Source organism: Solenopsis invicta, chromosome 12 (genome assembly GCF_016802725.1).
Source record: "Solenopsis invicta isolate M01_SB chromosome 12, UNIL_Sinv_3.0, whole genome shotgun sequence".
NCBI classification, from domain to species: Eukaryota; Metazoa; Arthropoda; class Insecta; order Hymenoptera; family Formicidae; genus Solenopsis; species Solenopsis invicta.
In genome coordinates, this window is record NC_052675.1 from 13,978,416 (window position 1) to 14,001,215 (window position 22,800).

The 22,800-nt window shown below is 37.4% G+C and overlaps 1 protein-coding gene across 1 annotated transcript in view; it reads right to left on the reverse strand.

Annotated features, from left to right (window-relative positions):
* The window catches only part of LOC105196927 (zinc finger and BTB domain-containing protein 18), a 56,857-nt gene extending 34,307 nt beyond the window's left edge, over nt 1-22,550 (reverse strand). Inside the window, 3 exon segments of the mRNA XM_039456264.1 lie at nt 4-96; nt 2,649-3,687; nt 19,952-22,550. Coding sequence (XP_039312198.1) covers nt 4-96; nt 2,649-3,662 — 1,107 coding nt within the window. The 5' untranslated portion in view covers nt 3,663-3,687; nt 19,952-22,550.
* Between the last annotated feature and the right edge of the window lie 250 nt (nt 22,551-22,800).

Consider the following 22,800-nt stretch of genomic DNA (forward strand, 5'->3'; position numbering starts at 1 on the left):
TACCGGATCTGGCGGGAGCCTGTAGTCTGTGGATATCTCGCTACTCACGCTGCGCTCCTCGGTCGACCTTTCCCAGTCCATTTCTTTTTTCAGCGACTGCAAGGCAAAAGTGTATCCGGTTTATGTCCAGGTAATAAATATACAATGAACGAGTGATATCGAGATCACATGTCGCGCGGCGCTATCAACAGAGGGAATCGAAATTATCGTCAATTTTCTTTCTGCATAATAATTGCGACGTCGGTCATCAATGTTTCAAGAACATTGAACGAGCATCAGAGATGTCGCGCTATCACATATTATAAAATTGGCAAATGAATGAGTTGATTCAAGTACAAAAGCTTCTGTAATAACATCATTTGCATGTAAAAAAATTTAAGCTTTGTAAATATACAAGAAAATCCTTATTGCAATAAAGCTTTATCGAATTCATGTTCTGCATTAATATATTAATATTTTTTATAAACATTTTATCTCTAACGTAAATTTTAATAGTTTAATGGATTTTTCGATTGATTGATTTAAATTTTAAGTTCATCGAGTATAAGCTAATAACTTATTTTCTAAAAAGGGGAAAGTAATGTAATTTTTAATAATATAAACAGCACACTAAAAGAAAAATTCTCAAATTTTAATAAATATTTATTCAAATAATGCTAATAAAATATTTACTTCCGATGTACATAAATATTTACTCTATAAGAAAAAATAATACTTAATTTAAATTAGTGGTTCTTGCACTAAATAAATATATATTTACATTTAATAAATATTTCATTAGTACTATTTGAATAAATATTTATTAAAATTTAGTAATTTTTCGGTCAATGTATGTAATTTTATTAACGTAATTTATTATTTGTACAATAATATGTAATGTTTATTATTTTCTTGATAATTACCCATTTATTTAATTTTTTTAATTCCTTTTTCGGAGAAACGGGCTATGATTCAAACATCACTTGCTCTTATAAAGTTTTTTTCTTGTAAGAAATATTCTAATAATTGGAAAACATAATGAGACGAATATAATGGATAAAAAAGTACTTCCCATCCGAATTCTCTAATTTTTTGTTGCCTCTGTTTCGCTATACTATATATGATCTAGCAATGTCAGAGATTAACTTCTTTGAAAAAGGAATCAAAAGATTAATACATAAGTAGATGACCATCATAGAAAATGATATAGCAATTAAATTATTAAATAAATAATAAATTATATTAACAAAGCTATACATTGTTTACATAGAAGAAAAGATAGTAATAGTACCAATCTATATTTTATTAAATAACTTTGTTAATAATCAGTACTTTATATTGAAATTTGAAAGATTATATTCGTTAAAATGTTGTTTAATAGACTCAAAGTTATGAAATATTTATTACTTAGGACATAATTTATAAAAATGTGACGACACTGCATAATGGGTAGAACAAGGAAAACAGGTCATAATATGGCCATTCCAAAAATAAATTTAAACAATTGATTTTGTTTAAAGAACACAGTATTACAAAATACATTTTTAAAATGATATCTCTAATATTTCTGAACAGCTCTCTAGAGTGAGAATAAATTTATCGAAGGAATATTTCGATATAAAAATCTTGCTTAAATAGCCATATTAATGAAATGCTATTGAATAATTTTGCATAACTCGAAATGTGTAATCGAATAAAATTAAATACAAAAAATTAAATACAACAAAATATTTGAGAGTATACAATACATTCGTATAATAGTAATCAAGTTTAAAACAATGAGGAATGATGTGTAATAATGTGTAATTAAATGTAAAAATATACCTTGAAAAATTTTCGAAATGTTAAAAAGTAAAAATGCCTTATAATAATTGCTGATTATCGTGTACTGGCATACTAGCGCCACTACACAATGGTTACTAAACAAATGATTCCATAAGCAATCGTTAGAATTCGTCACGTAACAATAACGGAGATAATAGAGATAGCTCTAATGCATACAGTAGCCATAGTACTACCTTCTCTTCTACTATTTATAAAAACAACATTACTTTCCCTCTAATATATTTAAGCAAGCAGAATTCAACAGAGATATGCAAATATGTTAAAGTTTTTATGTGAATATATAACATTTTAAATTAATATCCGCCACGGTTGCTAATTCTTCGGTTTTCGGCTGAAAACTGCGGCTTTTTAAACGATTATTCTCCGGTAGACCAAAAAAAATCTACGGTTAACTTCTTTAAAATTTTGACGACCTCTTTTTAGCAAACAGCAAAAGTATTGTATGTCTGAATTGTAGTCGTGTGACAAACGTTTTTATACTTTGCAGCCAATCGAAACATCCGATAAGCTATCGTATGACAATATAAAATATTATGCTAAAAAAAATAGACAATTTGGATAATAATAATTGATCTTTGACAAGATAGCCATCGATTTCCAGCGGGACACTAATCAAAATATGGCAACCACGATATACGCGTATAATCATTCAACGCATGTAAAAGATTAGAGACTTTGCGATTAGTAGTTTGTGAGCTTACTCCCCCTGCTAGAACAAGGGTAAACATTATGTGAGCTAAGAGTGCTTTTGAATTCAAAGTTGCGAGAAATTCCACTTGCCCGGATGGAATTTCTCTTTAAAGATTAATCTCGTTGCTACTTACTAACGGAACTTGCTGGACCGGGGGTAAGCCAGACGGGCCGGCGAGGGGCTCGGTACTGTGCGGGGACGGAAGCCGGCTCTGCGGCAGGTTCAACGGCAGCACGCCACCGGGCGCGCCGCCGCCGGTGTTGTTGCTGAGGCTCATGTCGGATGGTCCGCTGTGCACCGAGATCGGGCTGAGAGAGCCGGCCCTCGTCTCTTCGATGCTGGCCGCGTCCTCGGAGTCCCTCCTGGGTCGGTCGAGGGCTAGCGGTCCCGGACACGGGCTACCGGGCCCCGCGGGCGACGGCGGACAATCCGTCATGTCCACCGCCTCCACGGTTTCGCTGGGGGTGCTCTGAGCGATGCTGCCGGATTGTTGCTGCTGCTGCTGCTGTTGTTGCTGTTGCTGCTGCTCGCATTCCTTGGCACCGGACGACACTCCACTGGTGATGCTCGACTCTCGTTCCCTTTCCTTGCTGCTCGTCTCTTTTATGCTCTCTCGATCTCGTTCTCGTTCTCTTTCTCGTTCTCGTTCTCGTTCTCGATGATGCTCCCGCGATGTGTCGGAGGTGCTTGTGTGTTGTTGCTGCTGCTGTTGCTGCTGCTGCTGTTGTTGTTGTTGTTGTTGCTGCTGCTGCTGCTGTTCTTCCCTGGATGCTACCGCCGCGTTGATGTTCGTCATGTCCGCTAGACCCTTAACCTTGAGGCTCTCCGCTGTCTTGAGGAGGGCCGATAGCTGGCAGTACTCGACGTTTACCTCGCCCTTGTACATGAAGTCGACGAGGGTACGTAGCTCGGCGAAACGTACGTCCTTTAGGATAACGATGGGGTGACGGTTCGGGTGGTCGAGGAACAGGGCCTGGAAGTAGCTGGAGCACGCGGAGAGGACTACTTTGTGTGCGCGTATCGACGGTCCCTCCGTGCACGCCAGTGTCACGTCCACCAGCGACTCCGACTCCAGCAGTTGACTGAACACACCCAGCAAGTTGCTCTGATGATTGTTCCACCTCAGGCAGTAATGCTCACTTCCCATGTCTGAACTGCACCCCGCAACCCTGCTATATAAGAAAGACTTATACCCTCAGGTACTTGTACTCTCCGGCGATAACGTTCTCTAACAATTAATGTACCGCGTCACGTGGCCCAGGTAACGCGACTCCTCCGGTTGTATAATATAGAACGAGATATTTCCCCGCATAGGAAAGTTTGAAATGATTTCTCCTCTATCAAAAATGTTATATATAACTCTTCCAATAACTTTTTTAATTCTTTGCTATTATAATTCTTAATGGTTTCTAAATTTTGTTCAAAAAGACCATAAAAATATTCATGTCTCAACACTTTTTATCGAGGAAAAACCATTTCGATTTTCCGCAAGGAACAATTGTCACGAAACATTTTACATTTAACGACTCGATGAAAGGTGCGTGCGAGCGGCGTAAATAATGCGATTCTTTCGACGCGTAATCGCGGTGTATAATTCAAAGAGAGTTTCTGTTTTGCAGCTCATTGACGCACGTGCGTTGCATCAACGCACTTTTGCGAATGCATAAGCGCACTGCTGATCCAAACACATCCGGAGATGCACGGCCGATATCATCAGCTGACCGATGCGGGCTTATCTTTTATTATTCCTTCTCGCGCGTTCGACTTTATTTATTGCCGCTGCCTAATGCGTGAAACGACGCGCACGCACGTGTCGCGAACATGTGCGCAGCCCGGCGAGCGCGACACGCACACACATAATTATGCCGAAGCGTTATTCGCGTAAACGTGCATTCGCGTGATATATCTGCGGATATATGCGCGATGGCGTGTACAGTACTGCCGCACGATACTCGCGTGATTCGTTTGGCTCCCGCGATATTACGACGGTGCATGACGGAACCTCCGCCATATATACGGCGCTCTGTCCGATTATTTCAAGAAAATTTTAAGCCCCAACCTCTTCATTGAAATCTTATCGAGGCAGAGATAGTTTATGTGTTATACACGACTGTGAGTAAGAAGCTCCAAACAAATTGATTGTTTGATGATAAAGCTTCAAGTAATACAATTTTTAACACCCGTTAAAATCCCAAAAATTGATTTTCCCTTATAAAGATGTTATTTGAGAATTTATTAATAGAAAAATTATAGCGATAGTATATACGACGAATAGTAATATCAGTATTATAGTGACAGTGCGAATTAATATTTTTACAATATAAGATTATTTCTGCGATTATGTTATCTACGATTGTGGAATTACGTGTGCTGATGAAAATACTGACGTGTTTCTCTTCACATGTAGTCAGTATTACTATCAATATCCCTACCGTGTGGTAGGGATATTGACCGGTACTCGAGAATCAAGAAATTTGTATCACTGCCAATATTCTACAATTCATCAATATTAACCATGCGCGATCAATAATATTGTCGGTAGTCGTTGGTACTGACGGTATTATTGACCGTGCAAGGTCCGCATAAGAACTGAATAGGAAGACTGAATACTCTGGATGGTGGAAAATCGACAACCGGGAGATCAAGCGGACATCTCCTTTATACTTTGACGTCGCTTTATATCGTTCGGCCAATTACGTTGTAGTCTGCGCGAGAGGTTACTGTATCGCGAATTGGAGGGAAGCGATGTCGAAGCGCGAATAATCAGTTTTCGAGCGTTTTAAAACAGAGACTCGCGCACAGCGCGCATTCAGGCTTCAGATAAATTGCACCTGTCAATGCGCCGGGACGGTTATAGGAATTACCTGTACTCTCGCCGGCTAAATATAGCGTCGGCACGGTCGTTACGCATTGATTTCATCGTTTTACGGCTATAACGTCGGTTGTTACCGGAACCTTCGAAACTTTTTTTTTCGCCGGAAGCGCTAGAGATCCGTTAAGCGGTAAACTGTATTCGCCAACTTGCATCAGGTCATTTTCATTAAAGATGTAACGACAGTCTTGTCACGAAGTATCGATTGATATGTTTACGAGCTTAACGCTTTCTATTCATATTTCATATCATCCCTGTGAGATGAATTTATTTACGACGAGTTTGAAATAACATCCTCGATGTTTATAAATTGCAAAGTCCGTAATTACTATTTATAATACAAATCTGTAATAATAATTTAATGTAAATATACAGGAATATATAGAATGCACGCATGTAATAACAATTTATATAATTTACAGTAATACAAATAATAATAATGTTAAACGTATGGGTATAATATTATTCGCAATCCATGTTTGTAATAGAATATTATTGTCAAGATTATGTGTACACATTGAAGGTAAAAAGAGCGTATAAAAACCAAGGAAAAATGTTAAATAATTTTTTGCCGAGCCTAAGTTAACACACTTTCCTGTAATAATCACGCGTCATGCGATTGCATCCAATATACCTGTTCCCGAGCATAAAACACGTTGAGCATCGATCGCAAAATATATTGCCGTATTAAATGTGTATAAAAAGAGTGAGAGAGAGAGAGAGAGAGAAAGGAAAAAAACAAATCTTGTATTACACATTTGCGCGCGCAAACGCGCGTTTGCAAATACAGAAATCGGCTGATTTAATTCAGCGAAGATGTGAACGCGCGAAACGCCACGAAACGCCACGAAACGCCGCTGCTGCGGCTTCCCGCTCTTTTTCCGCGCAATAAACACCGCAGTCTGGCGGGTTCTCCCTCGCCGCGCTTTACAAACTTTACTCACAAGTACCGGTTTCAGCGAAATCGCTTAATAGCGAAAGTTAAGAACCCAAAGTGGATGTACATATCTATGGACGCTCACGGAGTGAAGCCTTAGAGCGGCGTACAATCCTAAGTACGTCGCGCGTCAGGTGTTTATTCTCATTTAAATTGTTATTGCATACCTCGCCGCTGTTTATCGGCATCCCTATTTATCGCCCTTATAATTTCTATTATTATTTTACGTCATTCTGTTAGTTTCACATTATTTGATATTAATTCAATATTGGAGCGTAACCTTTTTTTTCTTTCGAAGCTGATATTTGTAATCATTTAAAAAAAAACAAAAAAACATTCTTGTTTTGAAAACGTTTTACTTTTGCATTGCTAATTTAAATAAGATTATATAACGTTAAACAGACATAATTTGTTTACGTGAAGAAATTTTGTATAACTTCATCAAGAAAGATATTTTCACATTAATTATTCTCAATAATTTTCATGAGTTAAAAGGAGAAATCAGATAAAATAACAATGTTTTCAAAGCAAGAAATCAGAATTTTTTAATACACTAACAATGAGAGAAAAGTGTTTGTGACTATAATTGCATAGTGAAATAATTATTTTACGAGTTTCAGTTTTACAATTATTAGCGTTATAATGTTAATCTTATGTTTACAGTTCTAACAAGTATGCAAACAATTTCATTACAAATTATAATAATTTCAAATATTTATTTTAATAAAAAAAATATTAAAATAAATTTAACGTTTTTATGTAGCTATTTATGTATTAATAATAACTAATAACGGTAATGGCTATAACAGCTCTAAATATATAATTGACACATAAAATTACTATAAATTATAGTAATTGCAACCAATTTTTCCTCTCAATATTCAAAAAAGGCAAACGAGAGCCAAGTGCGGTTAATGATGGACAATTACAATTATTTTCTCTTGTAACATTTATTGAATAAAATTAGATTTTTCTCTCAATGTACTATCATTATCAAAACAATCATATTATGCTCTTTAGTTTGTTATAATATTGTCGTATAAATAATAATATTATAATGTAAAATGATCAAATTCTTAAAATTTTCAAAAAGATTAAATTACGTGTGACCTATATTATTACTCTTTTATATAAGCAAGAATATAATTTCCTGCTTATATGAAGCACAATGATTGTTAAATATAGTTAACGTCAGTTTTAATTTGATACAGAAAAATCTCGTTCGCTATTATTGAAACTTCCTCGATACACAACAAAATATTTCGATTTATTTGTCTTCTAACACCACTTCTCTCCACTTTATCTCTGCAGATATACACACTTGAGAGTTACGAGATTCTTTTTTATCGGAAATAATTGATGGAAATAAATCACGAGGCACGATTCTAATGCAAAATACGATAATGACTTGTCGCAAAAAAAATCTTTCTCGTCTGATAGCCTATATTTATAACGGTATATAATCGATACAAAATCAAAATCGATATGAAGATATTTGATGATGTTTTATCTCTCAGACGCTCGGCGCCCTGCCAGTGGCAACCGTTTCGTCGCCGACGTCGACGTTTATATCGACCGACCATTGAAATTTTCTTTTACTGTCAGACTCTCTAAATATTTCATTACTTTCTTTCAAATCGATGTTTCTTTAAAGACCAATATATAAACGTGCATTTTAATAATTAAAAAAGAAATATATTTATATTATAAATTATTTATAATAAGGTTATTAAAGATTGTTTTCAGTTTCAGAAAGAGAGTTTTAGATAAGCTGTACAGAGATGCATAAAATGTCACAAGTCATTCGCTTATGATATTTTTCTATCTGTAAATTCCTTGTCAGTGAAAAAATTTAACTGATAACCATGCGACTGACATCCTATGAAATTATTATACGGACAGACTTAAAACTTTCCCGACTTTCTCCCGGTTCCCAGGCGATTTCCAGATTTTTAACGATTGTGCCGCAAGCATGATTGTTTCCTTTCTGTATGTGTGTGCCGCGTGTACTTAATTTTCCTGCGTGATTTTTCTGCAGAGGTTCGCGGTGACCGCGGCAGCGCGTATATTGTTACGTAAGTCGATACGGCCCACACGCCGCTCTTATTTATGTCATTTCAGAGGTTTTCTTTGGGTCAATCCGTTTACGAACAATATGCACGCGCAGTTCACGATGCGAGAGCATCGCGAATGATCGTTCGCGTTTTTCTTCGCGTCCGATGTAAATTTGTCTTTGAAATACCGACTGACAGTAGAATAATACGGGTCTTATCGCATTGTCTCGACATTGCATAAAATTAAATTTTACATTCTGATCCAACGAACAGATAAGATAGTCTGATAGTATTTTTTTTAACGTGTATAAAAATAGAATATATAAACCTGTTTAATATATTTTACACAATTAGAAAATAATGTGATATTTATATATGATAAAATAATTATACTTTTAATTACTATGATGATTTATCGGATGACATCAATGATTTTTATAATACCATTCAAATTTAATCAGGCCTAATATGAATAAAAAAGAAATTATAAAATAAATAATAGGAATAATGAGTATAAAATTATTAATAGAAATGACAATTCATCTATGATTGTCAGACTATGACATAAATAATTTTTCTCAATCTTAAACTTGGCAAGATATCGAATAAGATATATCTCTTTGTTGGCTGCGTCATTTCACAATTTCTTGTTTACAAATCAAAATGCCATTTTAAAATGCCAAGTTTAAATTAGATTTTCGTATAAAAATCCTGAGACTTTTCAACGTGTTAATTAATACAATTATTATCCATAATTATTACTATTCTTTATGTGAAAAAATGTATTTCAGTTCTGTGCATTAAAAGGGAACGAAAATTATATACTTTCTACTATTTCCTTCGCATTCTCAATTACTCTATTGTAATTCTAAGATAATAGCTTTAATCAAATTTAGAAAATTCGAAATAGTCTATTTTCTCATTTTTATGCAGAATGTCCGCGAAAGAGTCCGCAAGAAACTGCAAGATCGCGATAGGAGAAATCGATCGAGCCGATAGGCGGTCCATTTTCGCTGCATAAATTGCAAGATTACAGCGTTCCTCTTGCATGCGCGATCCGCGTGGTAAAATTAGCCGATGCTACCGGCGGCGGTGCGGCAAAAATTCGCGGCCATGCGTTAACGCGCGCGCGTGTGCAAGCGCGTGGGTGACGCGCGCGCGTGTTCATACGTGCGTATACATAGCCGACCGCTGTCCGCGATTGCGCACGTCGTACGCACGATTCGTCGTGGCGCGTGTTAATTGATACGCGTGTTCGCGGGTACGTGTGTGCGCGAGAGCGTGGGACGGATAACGCTTGGCGAACGCCGAGATATCGGTCGGCTTAACCCTCCGAGTGGGAGACACGAATGCGGCTCGCTTTGCAAATTTTCTTCTATCGTCTGACATGTTTCGCAAAGTTTCGTAATAGACTGTTATAATTGTATGTGTTCGGTAATACGCGTATTCGATGCGTCCGACCGTGTTCTACACGTAAAGATAAAAATGCTCCCATAACACGAGATATCTAGATACCAGATACTTTCGCGAGTTGATTATGAGGTTTTAGCGATATACGTTTCGATAGTGAACATTTGTAAAAAAAAATTTTATTTCTCACGTAATCTCAAATGGATTCTTTCTACGTCTATAAAACTGGTATAAAATCTAGTGCTTTTAGAATTATAGTTCGCGGAATATTCAGTGGTAAAATTGAAAAATTTGGAAAAGTAGAACGTCAAACTAAATTTGAGATAGAGGAAAGATTAGTTTAATTTTTACAAAAAAAAAAATTTTTTTTTATCTTTGATAAAAACATATACCTTATATGTAGTCGTAATTATGAATAAAAGCAACATAAGTCATTAATTTTGAGATAATTAAACTTTTATGCTTTTATGCATTAAACATTAAAATTTAATGACTTTATAGAATATTGGAAAAATATGTAAATTTCGGTATAATTTATATCATCGACAGGTCCAAGGGAAAATCTCTAAAAGTATATACGATCGTATCTCTTTGACGATTTAGTTAATTGCGAAACAATAAACGCAGAGCATTGTACGCGTCAATTTCTCCCAGAGAATACAAGTAACGTCTCGTGAAATGAAACGAGATTACGATCAAATTCACACGGATCGCCATCGGAAACGTATAATCGTGGTTCAGCGCAAAGTTAAAAATATTTTAAGTCCGTCCCTGGTTTGCGTCAAGTGCGTCTTACGAAATCACGCGTTCCGTATCGCTGCGGCCGCACGCACGCGCGACTCGCAGATGCGCGTCACGATCGACACGCGCAGATTTTCCGCAAACAGCACGAATGCACGAACGACGAGTGCAACACGCTGGGAAGCGTGAGAGAATTATTTTTCTTATTTTTTCTTATTTTCTTTTTTTTTTTTCTGCGAAGTCATTACGGGAGTACAATACCGACGGTGCTTCTCTCGGCGATATGCAACGACGCGTGCGTTTTTGCAGGTTGCACGGTTATAGCGTATTTTAGTATCGGTGGCACCTAACCAGGAAGCGACTTAAACTTCTGTTTATACGTAACGTAAAATCTGTTGCAAATTTCTTCCGACAAATATATAAATGATGCAACGCGCGCTGCTTAAAACTTCGTGCGTTTTCCGTTTTTTTCCGTTAACGGAAACTAAAGTACCGTATATTTATTTAGCGTATATATTTATAGCGTATATTTATAGCGGTTTTTTTGCCTCCTCGGTACATTTTACAAGCTTTTTTTTTTAAGCGTTATTTTACAAACAAATTGTTCTATTTACAGAAATAAGCTGAGAATAACTTTAATGCAATAATTTTCTCCTCTTCACACTCCTGTAGGAGAATATCGATTTTTCAAAATAAAAGTAATTAACTCGTGCAACTCAATTATTAGGAAGTAAATACGGGTTATCGCGATTAACTGCTACCCGAGAGTAGTCTTGGGAAATACCGACAATCTTTTCGCGAATTTATGCCGAAGGAAAACAGTTACGATTATATATTATGCACGCCATATTAAATAGCTTGATAAGGCAATTTTCTATCTATAGCAATGTCATTTGAAGCGCAATCAGAGCTGTCACTCGTCGATACACAATAAAACGTGCCTTGTAAAAAAAAGAAAATCTATACGCAAAGTGATTGGCGCATTTCACGAACGCGGCAATGTCCTTTGTTCAAAACGGAACTGCACAAATCGATAACTTAGTGCGTGTAGGAAAACTTGAGAATGGTTTTACAAAGCCATACTTTAATATAGCAACTTTTTTTCGTAGCGTAATGTACCAACGCGTATTTATATCCCTAGCATTTTGAGCGATATTAAAGAAATGTTGACATTACGGAAATGACACCTTGTTATTTATAATCGATTATTATAAAATAAAGCGACTACGTGGGAGGCACCGCGATCATTATACCGGATCCAATACCGTATTTCCCAACATCCTGTTTCCTCGGGTCGGCTTTTACGCGCACTTAAGTGTACTTATATCGAACGACCGTAGAACAACGGGGACTGTTCCGCAAGAATTGTCACATTCCAGTATAATTTAGAGCTACCGAGGGGGATAGTAAATTTCGGGATGGGGTAGTTTGCTTCAGAGAGAGAGAGAGAGAGAGAGAGAGATTTCGTTTCAGCCGAACGTTCGTGTTAATTAGAAGCTGCGGGTAAATTTATTTGGAAGAAATGTAAGGCCTGCGTTAATTAGCGGGCGTGTGCGTATCGCGAGACGGTGCGTGACGGCTAATGACGATATATCGTGGTCGAAGCTATGGAGATAACGAAGACACAGGGCTGCTAAACAGGAGAACATACCCTCGTCCAGCGAGTGTGGGTGGCAGTAATCTCGAACAAAGTAATTGCTAATCGTTAAATTACGAAACGGCATGTAATTAAGGTCACATTCGTTCTTTACTACAAATAGAACGAGCATTCGGAAAATGTCTTGCTAATTCGAAAAATTACGTGGAATATATTTTTTTGTCCTTTCTCTCTGCGTTAACAAAAAATACGTATAAAACAAAAAAACGCATATGGCATATCAAAGGAAAGTATAATTTTTAAAGGGCATTATTGTTTCAAGGATTTAGAAAAACGCAATTTTTATGAAAAATTTTTTTGGAAATTATGTAAACGATTTATTTTAAGCAGAGTTTAGGTATTCTTATTATTATATTTTAATTCCACTAGTTCCAATGATAATCAAATATCAGTAGATTCATATTTTTATCATTTATATTTTTGTTTCCCTTTCTCTCTTAAATCATTGAGTGTCTAGATTTGATGGGAGCTATAAGACAATTGTACGCGTACAAACAAATATGTATACCTATAATTTTCATTATTATTACTTGTAAAAATCTCTAATTATATATCAAATATGTATCATTATGCGTATAACATTTAAAATAAATCGTCTGCATTTTTTTTAAATTCACATAAAAATAATTTCTGTTCTGAGCTTTGATGAATACCTCCTTAAGAAGCGTTTCGAGACTGTTCAGAGATCGTTATATTTCTACAACTTTTTAATATATATTTCTTCGTAGAAACAGAAAATTATCATCATAATACGATACTACACTGAAGGAAAAATTGTTCTACATTCGAATAAAGTTTATAATATACTTATTTATCGTTATATAATCATCGTTAGTTATGCTTCAATAATTTAAAAATTAATTTAAAGCTGGATCAAATATCAAATATCTGTTACGATATGCGTGCATGCAAACGTATAAATATGCAAATATGCATACAGGGTGTATCGCAATTAGGATAAATTCTAGCATTCGTTCCGTTGAAGATAAAAATAAATAACACAGGCCAAAGTTGAATGATACAATAATATCTATCTTACTATTAGCTCGTTTTTTTTTTCATAAGTGCAACAATGTAGTGTAAAAGTTCAGCTGCATCTTTTTTTTCTTTAAGTGAATCATACATTTTTTTGCATAGATATAATAAATTCTGCTGAACATTCTGCGTGTGATGTTTGTATATAAAAATATCAGAGTAAAGTGCTCGAAAAAGAAATATTTCACAACACATTTTATATTTCATGTCAAAATGCTAGAATAAAGTGCGGAATATCTTGAAATATCTTTTCTTCGAGTATCTTAATATTTTCAAAGTAGAATTTATTTATGCAAAAGAATATGTGTTTCTATTAAGAAAAATAGTGCAGTTGCATTTTTCCGATGCATCGTTGTGCTCATGATAAAAATGAGTTAACAGTAAAAATAGATATTATTATGTCATTCAACTTTTATCCATTTCTTTCTTTCTTCAAGAGAACAAATGTTAGAATTGCGTGACGCACTGTGTACACATATTTGTATATTTATATGTACACATGCACGCATATTGTAATAACATTTGATATTTGATATAATTTTAAATTAATTTCTAAATTACTAAAACATAACTAACAGTGCTTTCATAATGATGTAATTACAAATTCTATAAACTATTGTAGCAATTTTTCTTTGAATGTAGCGTTATTGTAACAATGATTTTTTGTTCCTGCGATGAAAAATAAATGTATAATGTAAATAATGATTCCCGGACAATCATAAAATCATCTTTAAAAGTTATACCCTTCTTTCAAAACATTTTTCGGTAGAATGATTAATGGTTGTATCGCAGGGAGAATGTTTATTCTCAAATAATAATTTATCCAATTTATTATCTTTTATCTGTTCAATATTATCTATCAAATCATGGAATTTATATAATACAGGCAGATAATCAATCACAAAGAGAAGATAATCGATAATTCTATACCAAAATAAAAAAATATAGTTAATAAAATTTAACAGAAGAAACAAAAATTGAATAAAACTCTAAGGAATTAATATAAATCAATATTATAAATTATAAGCCGTATAACAAAATAAATCCAATGTATCAAAATCCAGGATAATTAAATTTTTATTAAAATATAAGTTATTTAATTTTAATTGAAGTATCTGATCGCTTATTTATAATCGTTTTGAACAAATTTTTACAGAAAATATTTTACAGAAATATGTACACAAACTTATCTTTCCTGAAGCATCTTCTTTCAAATCTCAATTCGTTAAAGAGAAAATATGCATAGAATTATTCGCGTTTTTTGTCGCCGCAGGAAACGCTTGCGAGCGAGCGCACACACTGCGAAAGCTCCTTAAACTTTTACCTGGACAGAGGTATTTGAAAGTTCGTAGGAGTTTCGCGTCGGAGACGTAGTCGTAAGTGTCGTAACTTTATGGCGCTTCGTTACAACTTCGACGACATTCCAAACAGTTTATCGACTGCCGTCTGAGAAAAAGAACATCGATGTATCCATTTGAGAGGGAAAACGAGGCGAAGAGATGTGGGAATAATGGCGAGATGTACGGGGTACCTCGTAACCACCGAATCTTTTCAATCACGCGATATTTCTTTTGATATACAGGATGATATAATGGATTGAAAGAAGATATCGATTTCGTTAAAAGAGTAAGAGAACGTTGATAGAGTCGGCGCAAATTATTCAAAATTGAAAGTTAGAGGCTTTTAATAGAATGGGCTCGAGAAAGCATGAATAAATAATCCTTCTTCAATTAATTTTAAATAGATTTAATAGATTATACTTGGAGAGAAATTTAATTTAATTTTAGAATTGTCAAATTTTCCATTGAAGACGAAAACCCGCGACAAATGAATTTTGTTATAGCAAAGTTTTCGTTATGGGAAATGTAACTTAAATTTTCTATAAAATTTGTGATTGAAAGGACGTTCAATAGTTGTCTGGGACACCCCGTGTATACCACCGTGTCTCGAAATTCATGAGTCGGTTGACGGGGATCGATACGAATCGGCGCAATCGACGCGAAATCCAGGAGTCGATGCGGCGAGCCGGGATTATCGTTGGAGTGACAGCGGTTGTAACGCATTATAATTAAATGATGAATTTTAGAATGAGCAAATCGCTCGCTCGTAACGAGCCAGACCGCAATGACGGCGCGGTAATTTTGATCGCGGTAATAATTTACGCTTTGTTTCTCCGCGGTGTAACGCAAATTTTGTTAAATTAATGGCGAGGAATAATCGAATCGCTCAACATAGGCAATATAATATAATGAAGAGAGAATTATATTGCTATTATGCCGCGGTTCGACCCGCACCGGTTGACAGCGAGCTGAAAGTTTTGTTTATCTGAAATATTTATAACGCGACGAATGCGCGGGATATCGATTTTAGAAACAAATTTGGAAATTTGAAAATCTCTCTCGTGGATTTTAGTTCATGGCTTTTCAAAGGTCTGTTGAAGTGAGAAACTCGTGTATAGCCAGTAGATTCTTTGTAGATCTTTGAGTTTTCAGAATCTGTGTAGGTATAGAGATTTGTACCTGTGAAGTTGCAGATCCATTCAGTTGAGAATCAATCGGTGAATTTAAAGATCAACACAAATTAAAAAAAAAAGAAAAACTACAATGCGAAGATCCGCGTGTTTGAGAGTACTCGGTGAACAAAGAGATTCGTGAACTCGCGTCTCGCGATCTGTCGAGGAAAGAGTCAATGGATTTGAGGCTGCAGCGAATGATCGGCAGCTGTACGATCGGTCAAGGATAATAATATTATCCCGATGTTCGAGTCAATTACTCGGCGAAATTGACGCGTAACGGCCGGACTTCCGGCGACGCGGAGGCATTCCGGTTTGGTCAGGTATTTTTCGCGCAACTTCACTCGGTTACGAGGTTCCGACGGGGGATAAGAGATGTCTGGTAGTAGCACCTAGCCGTCGTTAACCAGTGGTAACGACCGGCCTCTCTCCCACCCACGTTTAAACGCCAACTGAACAGGTAGGAAGTCCAACTCCGGAGAGAGGGAAGAAGAAACGAAGAGGAGAGAGAGAGAGAGAGAGAGAGAGAGAGAGAGAGAGAGAGAGAGAGAGAAGATGACGAAAGGAGAGAAGGATCGCGGGAGAAAGAACCTAGGAAGGCGAAAGAAAGAGCGCCGGCGGAAAGGGACATTCAGAAGAAGCGCGCGGCCGGGTTGGTCTAGCTAGGCTAGCCTAGGCGAAAATAACGATGGCTCGCCATAAATCAGCCGAGGCGACGGTCACGACTGCGGGAATCGCGCGGCACGACGCGCGGCGAAAAAGCTTCGGTCGGTTACCAATGACTAATACCCCGTGGTGAGCTTTTTGCCGAGGGCTTCCTTTCACGCGCGCGACACGCTCGTGAGCGGCGGCGGCGGCGGCGACGATCGCTCGCTTGACAAGTAAAAAGAACTATAGTGTTGTAACGAGACAAAGTATTTTAAAAATCGTTAAAATTGACGGATGATATTTAAGGATACTTATGTCGCGTGAGAAATGCGAACGCACGGATAGTTAAATAATCATCCGTACTTTCCGCAGAAGTTACGAAGGCGGCCGTCGTTATAAGACTCGCGATATCGAGGCCAGGCACGTAAGTGTCGATACTCCGCGTCGACGTCGTCGTTGTCGTCGTCGTTGTCGGTGCTGTAGCGCACCAGCTAGAGAATTACTTAAAGTTACGAATAAAGTTAAGGTGACGTACGTCGTGTGCCCAGAGACCGGTCATGCCATAAATATCTCAGATGTCAGCATACTTGACTCATGCCATTTTCGATCTCCGCATTTATAGCCCGAGCCCGGAAGTTGATTCGCGGATTATAACGTGGCATTAACGAGGATCAGTTTCGCGAATCTAATCGCGTGCGTATTCCCGGCTCGCGACTCGAACGTTCGTTTTAAATGCATTGCCAGCATTTAATGGCACGTATCGATTTCGAACCGCGATGAATGGCATCGAGAACAGCACGCGGTTCGCAATCGCGGGGATGGTACTGGGGAGAGAGCGCGGGACGCGGGAGGAGAACGGGAGAGACGCGATCGCCACCGGATAGAGATTGGGGGAGGGGAGGAACAGGCGGAGGGAAGAGAGAAAACGAATCCCCTGCGAGAATGACATTTCGGCCGACGCGACGCGGCGCACGGCATGGCGGCAGCGGACGATGCGACACGCGCGGATAGATAGAAACGGGGGGGAAAAACAAATCTACGACTCGCGGGCGCGAATGATGTTTCAACGGTGCGGCCGACTGGAGCAATTACTGCCGGAATATTGCAATCATTACGTCTCTATCTCGTCGCTCGAGAGCCTCGCCCGTCTGTCTCCGTCACGTTTTAAAAATGATCACGATACGTGTATATGTGTACCGGGGGGATACGTATACGCCGGGATTGCAGGCAAAACCGCCTATCGGCGGTGCCCATTGAAAATCACTCTGTAGAATGCCGCCAATCAAAAGATCGTGAACCAGTGGAAACCGATTTAAGTCGTCCGGCCCGATGACAACGAGATAGATAGCTGTTACGCAATTTTTATTTTTTTGCCATACGTATAGAAGCGCCAGGAGTTTTGTCCTCGCGGGCGGCGTAGCACGAGGGTGGCGTGACGTCACCATTGGCAATCGTTTACTTTTTGTTGTATATAAATAAATAAACAATTCAAAGCTTTTAGCGTATGCAAAATCCATTTTAATTCTTTGCTCAGTAACGGTAATCATGTTTCTGAGAAATAATCTCAAATAAGCATCTTTTTTCGCGCGCGTAACGTTTCGAGATAGATTCTACATCTATTAAAAAAAAAAAATTCAATGTAAACTTTCAAAAATTATAAATCTTGAATGCGGACATTATATGCAAAGAATTATATGTATTTGAATAAAAGAACTGAAGGATTAATATGCGTTATAAGCTGTGATCTAGTTCATTCTTGCTCCGAATCTTTCGAGCGAGAGAAATGCATCGATAAAGGAAATGTCATCCACTTTTTCTCACGAAGACATCCGCAAACAAGTGTCTATCGCTCAACAACGTAACACCTCGAAAAGGCAGGCTCTTTCGCGGTAGCTCTTATCTGTCGCGATTATGATTACGAATCGATAACCCGTGTCGACATACGTCGGTGCGTGGAGATACACGCACATATTTTGCCGCGTGTAGCTTTTCCCTCGAGTGTGTGAAAATTAGACGAACGCCGACTACCGATGCTTAACTCAAACTTAACGGGATATCAATACTGTTATTCATCCTCTATCAATACTAATCCTTTCTTCTCTCAAAAGCTGCGTCATACCGCGGCGATATGCATGCTGCTCGCAATAAAAAAAAAAAATAAAATAAAATAAAATAAAAAAACAATATATGTGAAATATTAAATTAAAAAAATAAAAATAAAAAAATTTGAAATATGTATAATTTGAAAGGCTAAGCTTCGCGGACTGAAAAATATAGTTTATGATTGAACAAATATGTGTCATGTATAGGATATATTTATATTAAAATAATTGTCACGGCACTTTAGTTTTTCATTTATCGCAAAGTATTGATCGAGTTAATTACTAAACGCTCGCAAGTCTGTCTCTCGGGACGCTTCTTTTATACGATGTGTATCCTGCGTGTACCTATTTTACCATGACTTTGTAAAAAATGTATCGATCGATGCTTTGATGGAATAGGAGTCTTGGACGCGTCGCTTTCTTTTGATTTATCAGTGTTAATGACCCCGCGGCCGCGAGAATGAGTTAATCAGTGCAGAAAATGTACAAAATATCGCGGTCTCTCTTTCTCTCTCTTTCGCCACAGCCAGATGACGCTGTTTTTATATTGCTATGGTGCGTGAGTTGGGCGATTTTTTTCATTTTGTGGTTCGCGATGGGTTCGAAAGAGAGGAAGGAGAATACAGAGAGGAGAAAGTGATATTTATTATTTAAATTAAAATAGCCTCGCATAATAATCATAACTCACAAGAAATACATAAACGATGCAAATATATGCAACGATAAAAAGCGATATTGCATTGCGAGAACAAGTATAAAAATTTAAACACAATAAGTTATGTATATTATTTAATTAATTAAATGCATATATATATATATATATATATATATATATATATATACACATATAAAATTAAACATGAAAATAATCTTTACAATCATTCGCAATCAGTAAAATCAAGAGAGAAAATTATCTTTTTGATGATATTTTTGATTATCATCTGCTTGCTAAATAGGTCAGTTTTATATCGAAAGCAAAGAAATGAAAAATAAGAAGAATAATGTGTACAGAAAATACTTGGCAGATCAATATCTGTAGAAAAGTTATGTACAGATTAGAAATAATCGATTTTAAATTTTCAAAGAATCTATCGCTAAAACATTTCGGTGCCTGAGAAGCAGAATACAGTTCTATTGTCTTTGACACATACTCGTGTGTTATAATCAGGAAAACAATAGGTAAATTCATAGCTTCTAAGTACGATTATCCGACAATGAATGTATTAACACAATAGGATCACTTTAATAAAACTCTCAGATAAATAATTTGTATTTTATAAGATAAAAACTTCTCGAGAGTACAAATAAGTATGTACGTTATTCTGCGTACAAATATTTTAACCTGACTGAGCTTATCCAATCTATGCAAGTTTATTCAATTAATTCATCTTATTTAATTCATGAAATACGCATTCGCGATGACGGCTCTTCGCAGATTTATTCTGAGAACATGAAATTTTTAACTTACATTCGTCTGCTTCTCAGGTACAGGTCTTTCGACGGGTTTTCCAGACATTCTACACACAATCCACGCGTCAAACAAATGTCTAACGCGCGTCTGCACACCCCATTAGCATTCGGTTGTATGTACGCGTACGATGGAGCACAAGGGAAGAGCGGTGCACGTTGCCGGCGTCATGCGGAGGGAGAGAGACGGAGCGACGCCAGCTGATCGACGCCGCGGCGCGGTGCGGCGCGGCGCATCGCGACGTCGCGGTATCTACGATAGCAGCGGCGGCGGCGGCGGCGGCTAACGCCGCGTTGCGTTACGTTGCAATTCTCTCTCTCCTCTCTCGGGCGATTCTCAATGTCACGTACGCCGATAACGCGCCGCAGAAAATATCGTCGCGGAACGAGTGGTTCGGCTCGTCGGAAAGTCGCGCGTGGCCTCCTCTCGGCGGCGGTGAACAATTGAACGCGTAACGATCGTTAAATGTCGGAAGGTACGTACGTACGTACGTACGTGTGCGTAAACGCCGCGCGGGAGGTAGACGGAGAAGGAAGTGGAAAAAGATGGGGGCGAGACGCAGACAAAGAGACAACATGTGTATTGAGACAAAGTGAGAAAGAGGGAAGGAGAAAGAGGGAGAAGGAGAGCTGAAACACGCGACCTTCGTGAAACGTCAAATGTCTATGCTGCTTAGAGCGCAGGGACGTACTGCCATGAGAACCGCACCCGTGTTACTAACGTATTATTATTGTTCTTGCGTAAATTTATTTATTTCAATTGCGTTAATATATTATTTATATTTGTATCTCTTTCATTCTCGACGAGCTTTAAGGATAAATGATGACCGAAATAACAGTTCCTCGTCATCACGTCTGATTTTTTAATAGCACGTTTCGGATGATGCAAACGTTAGTGTCGTGTCAAGTTTCACGGACAGGAGTGAACGATAACGCGAGTCCGAGATGAGAATTATCGCAATAATCCGTATATTCGCGATATCGCCGTGAACGTGAGGCATCAGCGTTCGCTGTATTCGGAGTACGACGACAATCGCAAGGGTTATTGAGATTCTCCCTGAGAAAATCCGACGACTCTGAGGTCCGTGCAACGTGACAACACGCGGACTCGCGCACATCAAATACAGCTCTCTGACGAAGACAGACTGCGCGGCGCGAGGGCCAAACCGTGGAACGAGAACGTAACGTAGCGTCGTCGTCGTCGTCGTCGTCGTCGTCTTCGGTATTCTCGTTCTCGAGCCGCGAGCGATACGTCACGCGGTCTGTCTCTGTCAAGGCAAGTCGATCGCGGAAACGCTATTATCGTCGTCGTACAGGCGTTAGAATCGCAGCATAATGAAATGTAAGAAAAGTGAGGAATGATCTACGAGGCGTTGCACTCCGAAGGCAGGAAGCTGCGATATTTCAGATTTAGCACGCGCGAAAATGAATGTTCGAGAGATGAGAACGCTGATGATTTAACGAGAGATGAAATGAAAGTTTGCAGATTAAATGTAGACGCGCCGTAGCCGCCTAAAAAAATCTTTTAATTATACATGTTTAATTGTATACTCTATAACCGAACAATACAGCGGATGAAGTTTTATTTGAACAAACATCGATAATTATGACAACTTCAATTTTCAATTCCTTTTATATGATTATACCGATTATAACAGATCAGTTACAAGATCCGACATGATCATCGAATATTTACTTCCGGTGAGTAATTTTTCGGAGTGTAATTATGCACTTCATCCGCATTATAACCGCGCACGTAACAACCCACACGTTCTAGAAGTATAATAGACCCGTATTCGACGTTGAAAATCATTCTAACGAATCCGTCCGAAATGTCAGTGCTAATCGAATTAGTTTGAAACAGAAACTGATTCTAATCAAAGCCTCGGAACGATGAGGTACATTGAGCCAGTCGGGATTTGATCACAAAGCGCGTGTCGCACCGTCACCACTTGCACTTTACGTCAATGTACGATGGGACAATGGTTGTTTCAAGCCCCTTTGCCGCGAATTCGACTAATTAAAGTAGTAGGGTAGGGTGAGAGAGCCGCCAAGGGCAAGCGGATACTGGGTATGGAAGAAAATTTCACGCCAAAGTGCGCGCTGTGCTTAGAATCTATTATTAAATCATTGTCAGTCAAGAAACTCAAATAACAAACAGAAAGTCTATACACATACTACACACGCGGAGTAAGACGGATCTATAAAAAGCATAAAGAAAAAAAAAAATGTTCCTTACAAAAGAACTGTGCCAATATTAAGTAAAAGTTTTACTTCTCTTTAGCTTGAATTGTACTATGCAGAAATGAGTCTCTCTCTCTCTCTCTTTCTTTTTCTTTCATCATAAAAATAGTACTATTTAATTTAATTAAAAAGTTCATACCGTCAAACCAGCCATATGTATCATTTACAATTTTGTTTTCAAATTTTGTGGATTAACTTTCATGATAATGATATCATCTTCTTTTTCATGTACCCAGAGAAAAGTTTCTTCGAGTTCAAAAAAAAATGTATTTGAATCAAAGAAATTTGTGCGTACGAGTAAAGAAAAGTTTCTTTGATTTGAAGAAAATTTTTGGTTGTTCTTTTTATTAGAATTAAAGAAATAATTTGGACATGCAACACAAATTTTTTTTTTTTTTTATAAAAGAAATATATTTTTGAAACTAGAGCAACTGAATTAGTTCTTACATTTCTGTCAGTACTTTTTTTGAATTAAAAAATTATTTATGTAAATTGAGCAAATAATTTATGTATTTTAAAAAAGCTAGTAACGTCATTAATTAAATTTTTATTTCCCTTAAAAACATTTTCACCTCAATTAAAAAAAAAATCAAGTTAAAAAGATAA